Genomic DNA, 16,389 nt, shown 5'->3' with positions numbered 1-16,389 from the left:
GCCACAAGATTGAAGGGCAATTTAGTACATTTGATATAACTTTTACTTAAGACCACAAGATTCAAAAGTCTTCTTTTTTTATAAAACTTCGTGCCAAGTCAAACCAGGTCATTCTTTGTCAAACGGGGGAAATACTAGCTTGTCCACACCTAGGTTCCCACCAAATCTCCTGATCTATATTATCTCTAGCCCAGAGCATCATCTTTAGGGGTGGAGCTATGACATGGCAAGGGTGGTCAAATGAACAACCTTTGTCGGAAAATTTTACGAGTATATATACTAAATATCGAGTTTTTTGGATATATACTAACTGTTGAACAACCTTGACACAATAAAGGTTGACAGCCCAGTGGTTAAGGCTGTGCAAAGATGCCTTAGCGTTCCGGGTTCGAGCCCAAGTGTTGGCGTTTTCTTTAATTTTTTTCATTATTCCATTTGTTCTCTTACAAAAGGCAAAACTCAGCCTGGGTTCGATCCCAGGCTTGAACATTTCAGTTATTTAATATTTGTTCCATTTTTCTCTTAAGAAAAAATACAAAAGTTACCTTTTTTAAGTTAAGAAAAACAAAAGATCTACTCTTGACTTTTCTTAATTTAAAAAAAAATAGATTCTCTTTTCCCTTTAGTTTTTTGTCTTCTTCTTCTCCCAAAAACCCTTTACAACTTTATTTTTTACCTTTTTCTCTTCTCAACTTTCATACATATTTGCAAGTTTTAAGAAATTGGAAGCTTTAATCATTGTATATTTCTTCCTCAACAGCCATTGAAGTGTGAAAAGGTATTTCTTAATTCTTTTTTTCCTTTAGTTTAGTTTTTTTCTAATCATGTGTTGAAAGACTTGTATATCTTCATTTTTATGTTAAAAGCTACTTTATTTATTTGAGTATCGATCAACTATTTGGTGTATTGTGGATGATTTTAATAAGTTTGGTATACTTGACTACTATTTTAGTTTGGAGTTCAATGAGTTTGGAGAAATATTTTTTTAGAGTACCCAAAACAAGTTTGGCGCCTCAAAATCAAAATCAACTACGCCGAGATGAAAATGTCAACCAAATAGAAATATCATCTCACTCTTCCCAAAAATAAGAATTTGATGTAAATGATTTAAAGGTTGATCCGGCTGAAAGAACTCCAATTTTGAATTACCATCCAAACCTTTGTGATGAGATAAGGAGGGGATACATCATTAAAGGACATTGTCAACCTCAAACTCATCAGTTTCCTCAAACTGACATTTTTGGAACACCACATCATTTTGTTAATACGTGGTGTGATGAATATCGTGATTTGTTGGAATACAGTATTAGTGTGGATGCTGCTTATTGTTTACCTTGTTATTTGTTTCAAGGAGAAAACATTAATCAAGGTGGTGGTAATGTATTTTCAACTAAGGGATTTACAAATTAGCATAGAAAGGATAGCTTTGCACACATATTGATCCACCGAATAGCGTTCATAATCAATCCAAAAGAAAGTGTGAAGAGCTCATGTGAGAACAACAATCCATTCAAGCCGCATTTTACAAGTTGGATGATAAAAGTAAGCATGAATACCAGGTTTGGTTTAACGCTTCAATCAATGTGGTAAGCCTTCTCTTGAATCAAGGTTTTGCATTTCGTGGTCTTGACGAGAGTGAATCGTCATTGAACAAGGGTAATTTTCTTGAAGTTCTTTCTAGGTTAGTTGCTAGATATGATGCAGTTAAACCTTTTATGTTAGAAAAAGCTCCAAAAAATAATAAAATGACTTCTCATGACATCCAAAAAGATATTGTGACTGCGTGTAAGATTGAAACAGTTAAGGCTATAATAGAGGATATAAATAGTGACTACTTTGCTTTATTGGTTGACGAATCTAGAGACGTGTCACGCAAAGAGAAAATGGCTATTTTTCTAAGATATATTGACAAAATGAGGTTTGTGATGGAGGCATTTATTGGACTTGTTCATATTAAAGATACTAGTGCTTTATCTCTAAAGAAAGCAATTGTAGATTTACTTGCTCACCATTCTTTGACTTTATCTAATGTACGTGGACAATGTTACGATGGGGCAAGGAATATGCAAGGTGAGCTAGGTGGTCTTAAAACGTTGATTAGACAAGAAAGTAGATCTAGATCGGCTCATCTGTTCATTGTTTCACTCATCAACTTCAATTGACTCTTGTTGCCATTTCTAAAAAGTGTGTTCAAGTAGGTGAACTTGTATTATTAATTTCAAATATTTTGAATGTGTTGGGAGCTTCTTTTAAACGTGTGGATAATTTTCGAGAATCTCAATAAAAGCATCTCCAAATGACATTGGATATGGGTGAACTAGAAACGGGTAGAAGGTTGAATCAAGAATTTGGTCTTGTTAAAGCCGGTGATACTCGTTGGGGATCTCACTACAAGTCATTTGGAAACTTTATTAGTAGCTTTGACTATATTGTTGATGTACTTGATACTCTTGTTGAAAATGCAAGTACTTTGGAAGAAAGAGCAAGCGCATCGGGATTTCTCAGAAGTTGTCAAACGTATGAGACTATTTTCTTGTTGCATTCTCACAAATTATCTTAATGTTTTCATTACAGAAAAAGGAGCAAGACATTGCAAATGCCATGATTTTTGTAAAGGTAGCAAAGACAAGGTTGCAAGCTTTAAGAGATAATGAATGGTATCCTCTCTTTAAAAAAAATATTGGATGGGATTCACTTAAAGAAAAGGTAGAAGCATTTTTTATCAAGAATGACATTTCATTACCCAATTTTGATGATCCATATGCTAATTCTGGGAGATCACGACGTAAAGTAGTTATTTGTAACACTTTGCATCATTATCGTGTGGATGTGTTTTATAAAATCACTGATTGGCAACTACAAGAACTTAATGATCGTTTCAATGAGGTGACAAGTGATTTTCTTAATGGAGTATCCTGCTTGAATCCAATTGATTCATTTTCTAGTTTTGACATAAAGAAGATAATGAGAATGACTGAATTATATCCTGATGATTTTGATGGGTCCAACATGAGAGCTCTTGAGAATCAACTTGTTAATTACATTATTGATGTTCGTGATATTAATGAAAGGTTCTCCAATTTGGGTGGACTTGGAGAACTTTCAAGAAAGTTGGTTGAGACAAACAAGCATTTAACCTATTCTCTTGTATTTCTTTTAGTGAAGTTTGCTTTGCTTCTACCTGTTGCCACTGCTACAGTTCAAAAAGCTTTTTCGGTAATGAAGATTATCAAGAATGACTTGCGAAATTGAATGGATGATGAATTCTTAGATGGTTGCATAGTGTCTTATGTAGAGAAAAAAGTATTTAAAGATGTTTCTAATGAGTGTATTATGAAAACATTTCAAGAGATGAAGTGTCGTCGAGTGCAATTGTAGTTACCACTTTACATATTTTAGTGTGTATGAAACTATCCATCAATATATTTGTCCTACTTCATCTTCCTTAGTTTATCCATTGATATTTTCTAAGTTTCCATTTTAAGAATTTTCATTTTGGATAGTTGGTTAATTTGATATTGAACAGGTAAAGAGCATGAACAACTTGGAGCACTATGTAGAAATTAATAATTGAGGTATGACTATTTTGAAGCCAATATTTATAATATGCTAGCAAGGTTTATTTTTTTATTTTTCCTAAAGTATGAACACCATTGGCAAAATTATGTCTCCACCACTGATCATCTTCCAGATTAGAGATCCACCCCTCCACTCCACTACTTGAGGCCTATGCCTTTTGCAATATTTGTTTCGTAAAAAATTAGACCACATAGTGTTTTTAGTTCTAGATATCCACCATAGTTTAGCAAATAAAGCTTTGGATATGTCAAAAAGAGATCTAAATCCAAGACCTCCCTCTTCTTTAGGTAGACACATGTCATTCCAAGCAACCCAATGTTTAGCTCTTAGAAAAGATTCTATGAAGGTCATATAGAACACATTTAGAAGGAATAATGGCTGGTAACATTTGTGTATATATTATATTTATAATTTCCATTGTTTTTTTTTTATGAGTGTGTTTGGTACGAATAGGGTTTCCAAAAGTTTCATGTTCGATTAGTCAAATGTTTATTGAAAACATTTTCCTTAAAAATAAGAAAAATATTATTAGGACAAGGATTAGAACTAGGACTTGTAGGGGGGGTTGTTAGGGCACCGCTCTTCGAAGAGGGAGGTGGGGGGAAGGGACTCAGGGATCGGCACCCCGGGAGGGTAAGGGACCCGTGTCACAGCTCCCGGGGTACGACGCCCCGAGGTTGGGGGACTTCGAGAAACGAACCCCTGGGGTAGGGGGTTTAGGGCACGACTCCCTTGGGTTGGGGGTGGGGGCCTCGGGGCACGACACCCTAGGGTTGAAGTGGCAAGGGCCTCGAGGCACGGCTCCCCGGGAAGGGGGTAGGGGGATGGGGCCTCGGGGAACGGCCTCCCGGGAGGGGGGTGAGGGGGTAAGGCCTTGGGGCACAGCTCCCCAGCGTGAGGGATGGGGGGTTGGGGCCTCGGGGCACGGCCTCCTAGGGCAGGGGCACTGTGCCCTGGGGCGAGAGGGTTGCGGGGGGCCTCGAGGAACGACATCCTGGGGCGGAGGCATTATGTCTCTAGGCAGGGGTGGAGGGGTAGGGGGCCTCGTGGAAATTTGCCCCAGGGTGGGGGGTGGGGCCTCCGGGCATGGCGCCACGGGGCAGGGGTGCGGGAAGGGGGGGCTTTGTGGCATGGCGCCCATAGGCGGGGGTTTAGGGGGGGATCTCCTAGTTCTTGTCTTTGTCCTGGTTCCAGGTAAGACTAACAGCAAAACCAACAGCATTAGCAGTAGTAGTAGGACAGTAGCAGGAGCTGTAAAAGGTAGCAGGCTAGTCCTAGGACTAGCAGCAGTAGTAGGACGGTAGCAATAGCAGTAGGAGTAGGACAGTAGCTGTAGCAGCAACATCAATAGGAGTATGAGTAGGACAATAGTAGTAGCAGTAGGACAGTAGATGGAGTTGTAGTAGGTAGCGGGTATTAGACTAGGAGTAGCAATAGCAGTAGCACTAGCAGTAGGATAGTAGCGGTAGCAGTGGGACAGGAAAAGGAGTTGTGGAGGTAGCAGGTAGCAGTAGTTGTAGGAGGTAGCAGGTAGCAGTGATTAGCAATAACAGGAGTCGTAAGAGGTAGCAGGTAGCAGTAGCAGAGGATAGTAGCAGTAGCAGGAGTTGTAGGATGTAGCAGTAGCAGTAGCAGGAGTTGTAGGAGGTAGCAGGTAGCCATAGCAGAGGACAGTAGCAGGAGCTGTGGAGGTAGCAGATAGCAGTAGCAGTAATAGGAATTGAGGAGGTAGTTGGTAGCAGTAGCAGAGGACAGTAGCAGTAGCCGGAGTTGTTGGATGTAGCAGGGACAGTAGCAGTAGCACTAGTAGGGGACAATTGACATTAGAAGTTGGTGATCTTTGTATCTTTTACCTTAGTTCAATGTTTACAAATTAACATTTTTCAATCATGATTGATTTTGCAGGCGTGTTCCTTCAACTAGCTAGTGATGTAGATTGTTTATAGAAGCAAGGATATAACGAGAATTTAGACAAGACCCAATTTTAGTGCATAAAGTACTAGAACATTTATTTAAGATTATTTTTCACAAGTTGAAAAGCAATAACTGGATATTCATCCAAAATCTCTTAATTCTTCAATCTTCAAGGTATTCTAAAATCTAAACATAGTTATTCTTAGAAATAGAGTATTTATATTAGGTTTGATTATTACATTAAAAATACTTAGAAGTCCCTAACTATACCTAAAATAGGATAAGGGCCCAAAATGCAATTATGGGGAAAATAAACATACTTCTAATGTCTAATTAGGATCAACTAGTTTGTGGTGATGGCGTAGTAAAACCAAGGTAGTTTTTATTTTTGATAACCATTTATATCCCATGGGATGAGGTATTTATACCATTCATCCTAAAACTAATTAAGGAAAGCAACAATTACATTAAAAGGAAAATATTCTATTCTCTTAATATCTCCTAGAATTAAGCTAATTAATCAATACAGTCAACAATATCTGATCTTATAAAAAAGTTAATGGTGAATGACGAAATTAGATGGATATTTTCAAGTTCTTAAAAAATTATACTTGGAGTGTTAGAATGTCCACATTGATTAAAAGAGTGCCAAAGTTGAGAATTAGTGTAGTATTGTTGTCAATAAAGTGACAAATAATTGTGACATTAGTATCATTGTCAAACTACAACTAGAATACATCAACCAACCAACTATGTTTCAATCCTAAAATAATAGTAATATATAATTTTATGTTACCATCAACTTAATGCAACTATATTGAAGTTGAGATTGTGTATGCAAATTTTATGTAACCAGAGTTTGCATGTTGTGACAGTACACAAACATATTTAATATTAAGTAGCAGTATTGACAAAATCTATTTGTGAAAGGAACTTGTTCCACAACTCGTGGAATACTTACAACATATAGTATGATTCTTGATTTTGAGGTGGGATGTCAATGATATCATTTAAGTTCTCTCCTTTCTCTTGTTTTATATTCCTATATATCTCCACCAGGGTAATTGCAACTGTGTTGTTTTCCGCAGGACATTGAGTGCAAATTTGATGGGGACTGCATCCAGATTCATTGAAATAATTATGAGCTAAGCTTCTTCTCAAGATGACATTTTTATAGATTTCTATCTAATTCCCCTTTTTTGTTGCATTTTCTTGGGGTGATTTAATCCTTTCTTTATGGGTCACAGATATTTGCTCAATTTATGTGAATTAGTAAATACATTTTCCTCGTGTCCTAATGAATTTTTATTTAGGACCTGTTTGGAATTGGATTTGGTGCAATTACACTGTCTGACATGTTTGGTTGGCCATGTAATGTTTATTGACGTTCTCTCATAGTCGAACTACACTATAAAAAGAATGAAAAATTAAAAGGTTGAAGTAAGAGAATTGGGGAGGAATAGACAATAGAGAGATCAAATGAGGAAAAAGAGAGGGGTAAATTTACCTACTCATTCTTGATGATTTTATTAAATGTAGGCTTGCACTAATTCTAAAGTAACATATAAGAAGGCGTTATTCTTTGAGTACTCGAATGTGAAATGTGTTTGAAATTTGTGAAGGAGGAACATTCTCAAAAAATCAGTTAAATAATTTTGAAGACAAGTGGCGTAAATGATTCTTTTTTCTTTTGCTCAACTTGCTTGCATAAAATGGCTATAGAGGGTACATGTTTATAGAACTTGTCCCACTTTGTCTAGTACATATAACTTAATTTTATTGTTTACTTTTTGCTCTTCTCTAGTTCATGGACAAAACAATACATGTATCCTTAGATTAATTTCATAATACATGAATTAAGATAATTCTTGTATCACAAAAATCCTTTTTCTTCTTCCAATACAAAGCTCATTCTCCAACACTCCTTAATTGTGGTTGGAATTCACAAAAGGCATTTCATTTTTGAAGTTCAACTTCTTTCTCCTGGAGTTCCAATAACAATGTTGTCTCCTCTTCTTCTTCTTCTTCTTCTTTATCACCATCATCAACAACAACAAGGTTTATGCCAAGGATTTGGACAAGGACTTTGTGAAGGTTTGTCCTAAGAATAACTCCTAATCTTACCCATGTTATTAGATCAAAGCTTGCTTGCATGTTCCATTTTCATCGTGAGTATATGATTTTTGATAATGGTACCCGTGAGGTGTACATTCTCATAATATGTCACAGTCCACGATTGAAGAAAAAAATGACAATGAGGAGGATGTTACTTCATGTTGAAATCAAAAATGTTATTTTATTTTTGTAGATAAATAGGAAAATTTTCAAAACAACTAACATTTTAACTTTCAATAGGACCTCTTAGCTACACTTTCAATATTTATTAAAAATAATTATATTTTAGTTTGCTATTGACCTGATTTATGTATTTTTTATTTTCTTTAAGTTGGCAGAATACAACTAGGAAATAACTAATTGGAGAAAATTAAGGGAGAGAATATTTTCAGTTAAGGTAAATAGTGCTGGAAATTTTCAATACGTTATAGAGATCAATCGACCAAAAAATCGTTCTTCTCTCCCTTATTCCTCAAACTCTATTGTCATCTATAAATTCACTATTGATAATCATCATTCTTCGTAGAAGTCAAGTAGATTGATTATTATTTTTTGCTGGAGGAGCGGAGATCGATATCAGTGAAGGGAAACTTGAAAACAAAATTGGATCCAACGGAGATAATCGGTGAAATACATATTTGGCAGACAATTTCAATTTGATCTTCGAGCTATAATCGATCAGATATTCAAAAACTTGTTGAATCATTAATTTGTTTGTGAATAAGTATCGAATTGGATTTGTTTTTCAACAACAAAATAATTTCGAATTCAATGTGTTTCGATTATAGCAATTGAAAGTTTTATTATGAATACATTTTGATTTTGATACAACAATTGAATGATTGAATGTATTTGGAATATTGTTTGTTGGCTGTTTTGAATACAAAATAAGTTTGAATATAAATTCAGTTGATGTTTTGTAAATTAAACAAGTTCATATTTTTTATTACTGGAATACAAATATATAAGAAATATATTTTTTTTGTTTTGAAATTAAATACAATTTGGTGAAATACAAATTATGATTCTTAGTGTGAGTGAAAGTTTTTATGTTTTGATGAATGTGATAGAAAATAAATTTAAAATATAATATCTGATTGGGATACTGTCAGATAATAATTAAATATTAAAAATTCTCTGTATGTTGACTACTTGAAATATAAATTAATTTGGGATCAAATTTAGTTGATGTTCTAGAAAATAAACATTTAATATACTTTTTTTTTAATACAAAAGAGGACATAAATACATTTTTTTCAATCATGGAATACAATTTTTCTGAAATACAATTTCTGTTTGTTACTTTGATTGTAAATTTATATGTAATGATGACTGGGATACAAATATTGTTGAAATATAATGTAGTTATGGAGAGCATTAATTTCTGATCACATATTCTGAAAAATGGAACGAAGAAAATTGCTATATTGATTACACAATAGAGGCGATTATGATGAAAGAGTATGCAAACCTTTATTGGAGGATGTTGCTAATCAAATTGGTTTTAATTTGAGATACACCAGTATAAAGCTGAAGTACCTTGTAATATTGAGGATGACATAGTGCGGCCACCAAAATTCAAAAGACTTTCTGATAGGCCATCAAAGAAGCTTCGTGACAAATTATACAATGAACTATACAGGAAGAAGACTAAAAAAATTCATGTAGTACATGTGGGTATAAAGGTCACAACAGGCGGTCATGTAGAAATGGACCACATATTGCATAGTTATTGATGTTTCTGAATTTGTTGGATGATTATGAATTCCTTTAGTTTTTTTTATCCTTGTTTGGACATCTTCAATGATGAGTTTATAGAAAATGTATTGAGATGACAATTTGAGACCCTTCTTATATATGTGATGCTTATGATTCTACGTTTTATGTATCTTGTTTGTCGTTAAATTATAACGGAAAAGGCTCAAAAATACCTCTAAACTATCCGAAATAGCTCATATTTACCCTTAAATTATATTCCGGCTCAAAACTACCCTTCCTGTCATACTATTGGGTCAAAAGCACCCTTCTTATTAACTGAAGTTGTTAAATGCCACGTGGATGCCACATGGCATGCCACGTAAGCGCCACAATTTCATTCATTTCCACATAGACTAATATTCCTAATCCCTAATTTTCCCCCTCATTTCTCCATTTCCATTTAATATGTCCCGCCCCACACAACAACCTTTTTCCTTTTCAACTCGCCCCGCATAAATTTTATAATATTTTCTTTTTCTAGTTAAGTTTGACACTAAAAATAAAATTCATACAAATAAATTCATTTTTCTTTAAGTTTTATTAATTTAATAGGTTAGTGACTTAAAATTTTATTTTTAGAGGTCAATTGGGTAACATGTCAGAAATTGTATTATTTTTTATTGAACCATTTTCATTTACCATCTTTAATAATTTAGTAGCTTTAAATAAATTATCTTAATAAATAATGTTTGATCACTCTTATAACATGTAAAAAGTTAAAATTAAGCTTGAACTCACATAAAATCACATATACTTGCAACCTGCCCCCCCCCCCCCCAGCAGCCGACCCACATAGTCCTTTTCGGGTGCTCGAACACCCATTAACCTCGTATCAAATTATATACTTATATAGAAATTAAAAGGTAACATATAAAAATTAAAACCGAGCACCCATGTATCAAATGACTTGGTTGGCGCAGTCGTTACAAATGGGTGCTCAAGGTTGCTGGCTTGCTCTTATTATTCTTGAGTTCAATTCCCTCTTTACACATAAATTTTAGTTTCAAATCCAACTCTCCTCTTTCTACTTATTTATTTCAATTTGATTTTTTATTTTATTTTATTTTTCTCTCTACGTTGATTGTTCTTTTTTCCCTTTATGCCCTTTTGCTAACTTTTTCTAAATAAAATTTTAATAAAAAAAACTTTTCCTTCTTCCTTTTTTCTTTATGTGATATAATTTTTATTGTAGTTTTTTTTATTGATTTTTTTCGCTATCATATTTAAGTATGATTGTCTTTCTTAAGACAGTACTATTAAATTTGTGCACTTATACTTTGCAATTGATAGCTAAAGGAGCACCCACAATCTTAAAATCCTGAATCCGCATTAGTTTTAAAAAAACTCACTTCAACCTACCCCGCATAACCTTAAATTTGCTCAGCCCCGCATAGCCTTAAACCCACCTCACCCCACATCTACATCTGCCCCGCCCCATTACCATTGGGACTGTTTCAAACCTGAAATTCAGCCGAATCTAACCTATGTGTCTCAAAGGGAAATACTTAACATATAAACAAAAAAATGTTTGATAGGAATACCACGAATTATCACATAACACACTTACACTTGAGATGCATGCTTGACTAATGATGATGATATATATTCTTAATTCTTTAGTTCTACACATTAATTATATGAGTCAAATCAAATTAGGATTTGACATTTCAACGTATCAGAACGTGACAAATAAAATCTAGTCAGATTCAGCTCACCAACAATAATGGTGGTCATGACCTTAAGTCGTACCCAATAAGGCTTCTTCTATCCATTAATGAAGGTACGAAACAACTATACAAATCATCTAGTTTGGGAGCAATGAGATTGGAAATAAAGTTGATCAATAGTCGATCTAGATAAACTTCATCTATAAAAAAAAATTCCGGATAATTCAAGATTCTCTCAAGTAGTCATTCAACCACGCATTTGGTGAATTAAACGTATATATAATATGCTTATTATGAGAGGCTGAAAAATACACACAAGACATTACTTAGGGTACGTTAGACTATAAGTACACTCATTACCCTCACTTGTAATATAATTCATCTGATTCTCATCACAATAACTATATTAAGCTTTAACTAAAGCTCGAAAGCTCTCAATTTATCATTTTCTAGTAATATCGTCAGACGATCACAACCCGAAAATATTCAATAAGAATAATCTTCTTGTCTTATGTCATTACTTTACAATATATTGTTTTTACGATCACCTTGATCATTCACTTTAGCAATTTATACAACATCAAGAATAATATAGCATTTGTTCATAATAATTCACGTGCGATTCAATTCTTATTATAAACCACTGATCCAGGGGTACACACTAATGTGGCATGCACCGTGTGTTGAACATTTACGTAAATTTAGGGTGTATTTGGTACGAAGGAAAATGTTTTCTTGGAAAATAAGATGGTTTCTGACTTATTTTCTCATGTTAGGTTGGTGAGTGAAAAATATTGTTCGAAAAAGTACTTTCTTGTGTATGATTGGTAAATGAATTTTTTTTTTTTTAATTTTTGGCTAAAGAGTAGAAAAGACTTCTTAAGAAAATAGTTTCTGACCTAAAACCAACCCCGATAATCGATCCGACACCCAAACCCGATACCCAATCAGGGACCTGACCCCCCCCTACTCCTGACACGAGACCTAACATTCAAATTGAAACCGGACCCTGACCCAAATCGAAACACGATCCCAAGACCCAACTCAAGACCTAACCCCGACTCCCCACCCCAGACCCGACATTTGAACTGGAATATAACTCAACCTCGACCTGAGACCCGACTCCGACTGTCGGCCCCAAAAACTGACTGATCAAACTTTTGAATTGAAATCCGACCCGGAGACCCGACCCGACCCTGACCTCGACCCTAACACCCGACCAAGACTATATATGACCCGAGACCCGACCTTGACCCCGACACTTGAGACACGATACCCAACCCTAGGATTCAACTTTTGAATCAGGACCCGACCCTGACCTTGACACCCTACCCGAGATCCAAGACACAACGCCAACCTCGACCCGTGACCTCGAGCCTGACCCCGACCTAACTATGAACACTACCCGAGACCTGAGACCTAGACTTGAGACTCGACTCCTATCCTAATTAGAGACCCGACCCCGACCCAACTATAAAATCGACATTGACACCTGAGTCAAGACCCAACCCCGACCCCAACCTAAGACCCGAGACCCCGACTCGAAACTCAAGACTTGAGACCCAAAACCCCGACTCGAGACTCAAGACTTGAGACCCTGACTCGATACCCGATTCTGATCCAGACCTCGACACTCAACTTCTGATTTTTGAACCCTAATTCGACATTAACACCCAAATTGACACCATACACCAAAATCTAGACTCGATTTCGCATCAGGACCTGATTTCGAATCAGAACTTGACCCAGACTCAGGACCCAACCTTTGAACGGGAGTCGACTTTGACATCCCACCCCAACGATCGATTCGGGACCCAAATCTGACACTTGACATGAGGCTCGACCTCAACACCCAATCTAATACCCGACTCTAACACCCAACTCAAAACCTCATCCCAACATTTGATTCGGGACTCAACCCAAAATTCGACCTTTAGTCCTCACTGGAGATCTGACCTGACTCAATCCGGAACACGGGAGTTGGGTCTCGAATAGAGCTCGAGAGTCAAGTCTCAAATCAAGAATCAGTAGTAAGATATTCCTAGATTAGTATAAAAAATCAATACCCTAGACTAAGTTACATTGGAAAGTTGTGGTGTGAGGTTAAAAATGATTTTGGAAAATGTTTTCCTTACTTTTGTAAGGGAAGTCATTTTCCTTAAATTTGAAAAAAATAAGTTGATTTGGAAAACATTCCAGAACATTTAAGTCAACCAAACATGAGAAAATTAGAAAACATTTTCCTTCCTACCAAACACACCCTTAGAAATGGACGATAAAGGTAGACTTTCATTGACTGAAATTTCATGTGAAAAACACCAACTACAAACTACATAAATTAATAGCTATTCAAAAGTGACCAAACTTTAAGATCAACCAGGAAAAAAAACACTCTTGGAATAAATACATCCTTATTAATTATTATCATGAAGGAGAAACATAGTTTAATCAAAGCAATTGTTGTTCTAAGAACTCATAGGGCTATCTCGATTATTTAGAGAAGCTATAGCAGTTTCAATCCTCAACTTCAAAAGATTGCTCTCTTCCTCATCAGCCTGGAAAAGAGAAATTAAATCAAAGTGACAGTAGATATTAGGTATTATATTTAACTAATACTCCCTCTGTCCCAATTTATATGAGTCACTTTCCGTTTTAGTCCATCCAAAAAAGAATTGATACATTTTTATATTTAATAACAATTTAACTTTAAAATATTCATTTTATCTTTAATAAAATAATTTATAATCATATAAATATCTATCACTTATTTTAAACCACAAATTTTTAAAAAAAATTATTTCTCTCAAATTCCGTGCTAAGTCAAACTAGCTCAATAAAATGAGACAGGAGGGAGTATAAATTATTGAACTTTTCACATAGTAAGAAATTATCATTTTACAAGTAACACTTCAGAACTTTAGGAATCCATCTAATTTATAATTAACCAAAGAGCTTAATCTTTTCAGAATACATTATATATATATATATACCTTTGTTTTATTTTTCTCTATATAGTGTTTCTTCCTTTTATTTCATAACTCTCTAGTTCTAACTTTCCACATGATTTGTTTGATATTACAAGATAAAACGTCATTTTTCGTAGATTCTACTTACTTTAAATTAAGAATACAAAATTCAAAAGTTTTCTTTAATTTTTAAAAATTTGTGTCAAGTTAAAACCAAACAATCAAATTTAAACTGAGGAAGTATATGATTAGACTTCAACTATTTTTTAAGAAAATAAGTGAATTTCACATTTATTTAGTTTTGTTAGGTATGTAAGCAAAATATATTTATTTAAACAACTTATTATTAAATTAGAAAACAAAATTTGTTAGTGGAAAAAACAATGGAAGTAAAAAGAAACAAAAAAAGAGGGTGAGAAAAAGATTGTGTTACCTCAATGAAAGATGTGTGGAGAAGTGTCCCAGAGGAAGCAAAGATAGTTGCAGAAATTATTTTGATATTCAAAGATTCAAAAACATCACAAAGTTTTACCATTGTGTCTCTTCTTTTGATGCAAGTGAGGTTCACCACCACTGTCTTATCTCTCATTGAAGATACCCTCAACTACAATTTCAAAAGGAAAAAAAGAAGATAAGTAACTTTATCTTATGGAATATCTTTCATTATAATAAAAACCTAATACATAAAAATGTTCTTTAACTGACTTTTAGTTTTTGGTGTGTATAAGTTGACACTTAACATTATATAATTGAACAAGCAGACACTTACATCCTATGAGACATTCTACATGACAATTTGCAGTAGGACGTCCTATGAGACATTCTACATGACAATTTGCAGTCCTACTGCTGACGTCCTACCTATTTGTTCAACTGTATACAAGTTTAAGTGTCTACTTGTGCACACCCAAAGTTTGAAGACACAGATGTCAACTGAGGCTACCTTTAAAGTGCACATTTATATATTGTTAAATTACCTGAAGAACATCAATAGGGGAAGAATGATATCCATACTGCTGCTCATCAAGTGTTGTTGGTCTTTTAGGCTTTGAAAAATCAAAGGTTTCATGTTGAAGATGGGTACTATTCTTGTTTGAGGTTTCAGATTCAAGCTCTGATAGCTCTCCTTGAATTCTCCTATCTTGCTTTTGCAATTCTTCAATATAGCCAATTGCATCTTTCACTATTGAGGCTTTATCCATCTGGAAAAAAGAAAAAGAAAAAGAAAAATTAAAATGCTTCTTCATGATGTATATATATTTAATGTAATTATTGTTATGAAATACTAATCTGATGTCCATTAATCTTCATTATAAATGCACTAGTATTTGATGAATGTCCATGTTAATTAGTTCTAGTAAACTTGGCTTCCAAGTTACTCGAGACTTATAAACAGATACTCCTTCTGTCTCAGTTTATATGACTCACTTTTTTATAAGTCGGTCCAAAAAGAACGATACATTTGTATATATTAAGTAACAATTTATGTTTCACCTTGGTTATTTTTGGAACAAGAGCTCTAAGTGCAAATAACTTCTCTTTGAGTTTGTTCCTCCTAATCCTTTCTGATACAATGTTCTTCGATGATTGTGCCCCTTCTGGTGAGCTTGAATCATAGTATGACGACATAATTGGCTCATCCAAGTAGCTACGAAAAATTATCTTTATCAATTCCACAAGAAGAATACGAAAAATACTAAATGGGAAAGAGCATGAATTAAAATTTACCTATCTGGATGAAAGAACATGGTTGTTTCCAAATAATTATTATTCTCTTCAACCATGTTTTCCATCTTCTTTGAAAGGAGATGGACAAGTTGAGAGAGGAAGAAAGGGAAGTAGCTAGGTATATATAGAATCAGAAAACTACTCCCTCTGTCAAATAATAATTGTTCAGTGTTGACCTTAAACATGAATTAAGAACTTGTAAATAATAAGGGTAAGTTTACTAAATTACGTACCCTTTTAAATATAAGTATATAAACGTTGAGAAACAAATGTAGTATTTAATAGCAAAGATTAAAGAAAAAGAAAAAAAAGACACAACATGATAAATATTTATTTGTTTTATAAAATGGACAAATATTATTAGACATTTCGAAATAATATACTTAATAAACAAGTAATGATAAATAGAGAGAATATAATGTACGAGTAAAAATGAACAAGAGAATAATACCATGAAATGACAAATAATATTTGTCAAAAGGAATCCAAATTATTTTGACCTACCAAGTTGTGCCTCGTGGAATTTCATCTCTCTCCTAACTTATTTGATACTTCATTTAGTCCAGTTTCAATTGGCATGTTACGTTTTCGAAAGTCAATTTGACTAATTTAGAATTAAATTAGATTACATTAATTCAATGTTTAAATAAATAAAAAAATTG

At 34.3% G+C, this 16,389-nt stretch overlaps 2 protein-coding genes across 2 annotated transcripts; one reads left to right on the top strand and one right to left on the bottom strand.

Moving 5' to 3' along the window:
- The first annotated feature begins 1,745 nt into the window (after nt 1-1,745).
- Nucleotides 1,746-3,252, top strand: LOC125814567 (uncharacterized). Its single transcript, XM_049494034.1, has 3 exons — nt 1,746-2,070; nt 2,322-2,461; nt 2,575-3,252. Exons 1-3 carry the CDS (start codon nt 1,746-1,748, stop codon nt 3,250-3,252), a joined length of 1,143 nt encoding a protein of 380 aa, XP_049349991.1.
- Nucleotides 3,253-13,498: 10,246 nt separating this feature from the next.
- LOC125815364 (transcription factor bHLH35-like) lies at nt 13,499-15,792 on the bottom strand. The gene is made up of 5 exons (XM_049494823.1): nt 15,728-15,792; nt 15,494-15,647; nt 14,977-15,201; nt 14,433-14,603; nt 13,499-13,588 (listed from the first exon to the last, which is right to left on the bottom strand). Exons 1-5 carry the CDS (start codon nt 15,790-15,792, stop codon nt 13,499-13,501), a joined length of 705 nt encoding a protein of 234 aa, XP_049350780.1.
- Between the last annotated feature and the right edge of the window lie 597 nt (nt 15,793-16,389).

Source organism: Solanum verrucosum, unplaced genomic scaffold (assembly GCF_900185275.1).
Source record: "Solanum verrucosum unplaced genomic scaffold, falcon-dt-bn FXZP01000085.1, whole genome shotgun sequence".
NCBI lineage: Eukaryota > Viridiplantae > Streptophyta > Magnoliopsida > Solanales > Solanaceae > Solanum > Solanum verrucosum.
This window is presented reverse-complemented; position numbering and strand designations above follow the sequence as displayed.

Bases quoted from the DNA above. Each gene is read 5' to 3' on its own strand.
- LOC125814567 (XM_049494034.1), top strand. From the start codon at position 1,746: ATGACTTCTCATGACATCCAAAAAGATATTGTGACTGCGTGTAAGATT. The intron at 2,071-2,321 runs GTGAGCTAGGTG...TGGGTGAACTAG, and splicing joins TGGGGCAAGGAATATGCAAG to AAACGGGTAGAAGGTTGAAT. The intron at 2,462-2,574 runs GCAAGTACTTTG...TTTTCATTACAG, and splicing joins TTGATACTCTTGTTGAAAAT to AAAAAGGAGCAAGACATTGC.
- LOC125815364 (XM_049494823.1), bottom strand. From the start codon at position 15,792: ATGGAAAACATGGTTGAAGAGAATAATAATTATTTGGAAACAACCATG. The intron at 14,604-14,976 runs GTAATTTAACAA...TTGAAATTGTAG, and splicing joins CCCCTATTGATGTTCTTCAG to TTGAGGGTATCTTCAATGAG. The intron at 13,589-14,432 runs GTAACACAATCT...TCTCTTTTCCAG, and splicing joins TCCACACATCTTTCATTGAG to GCTGATGAGGAAGAGAGCAA.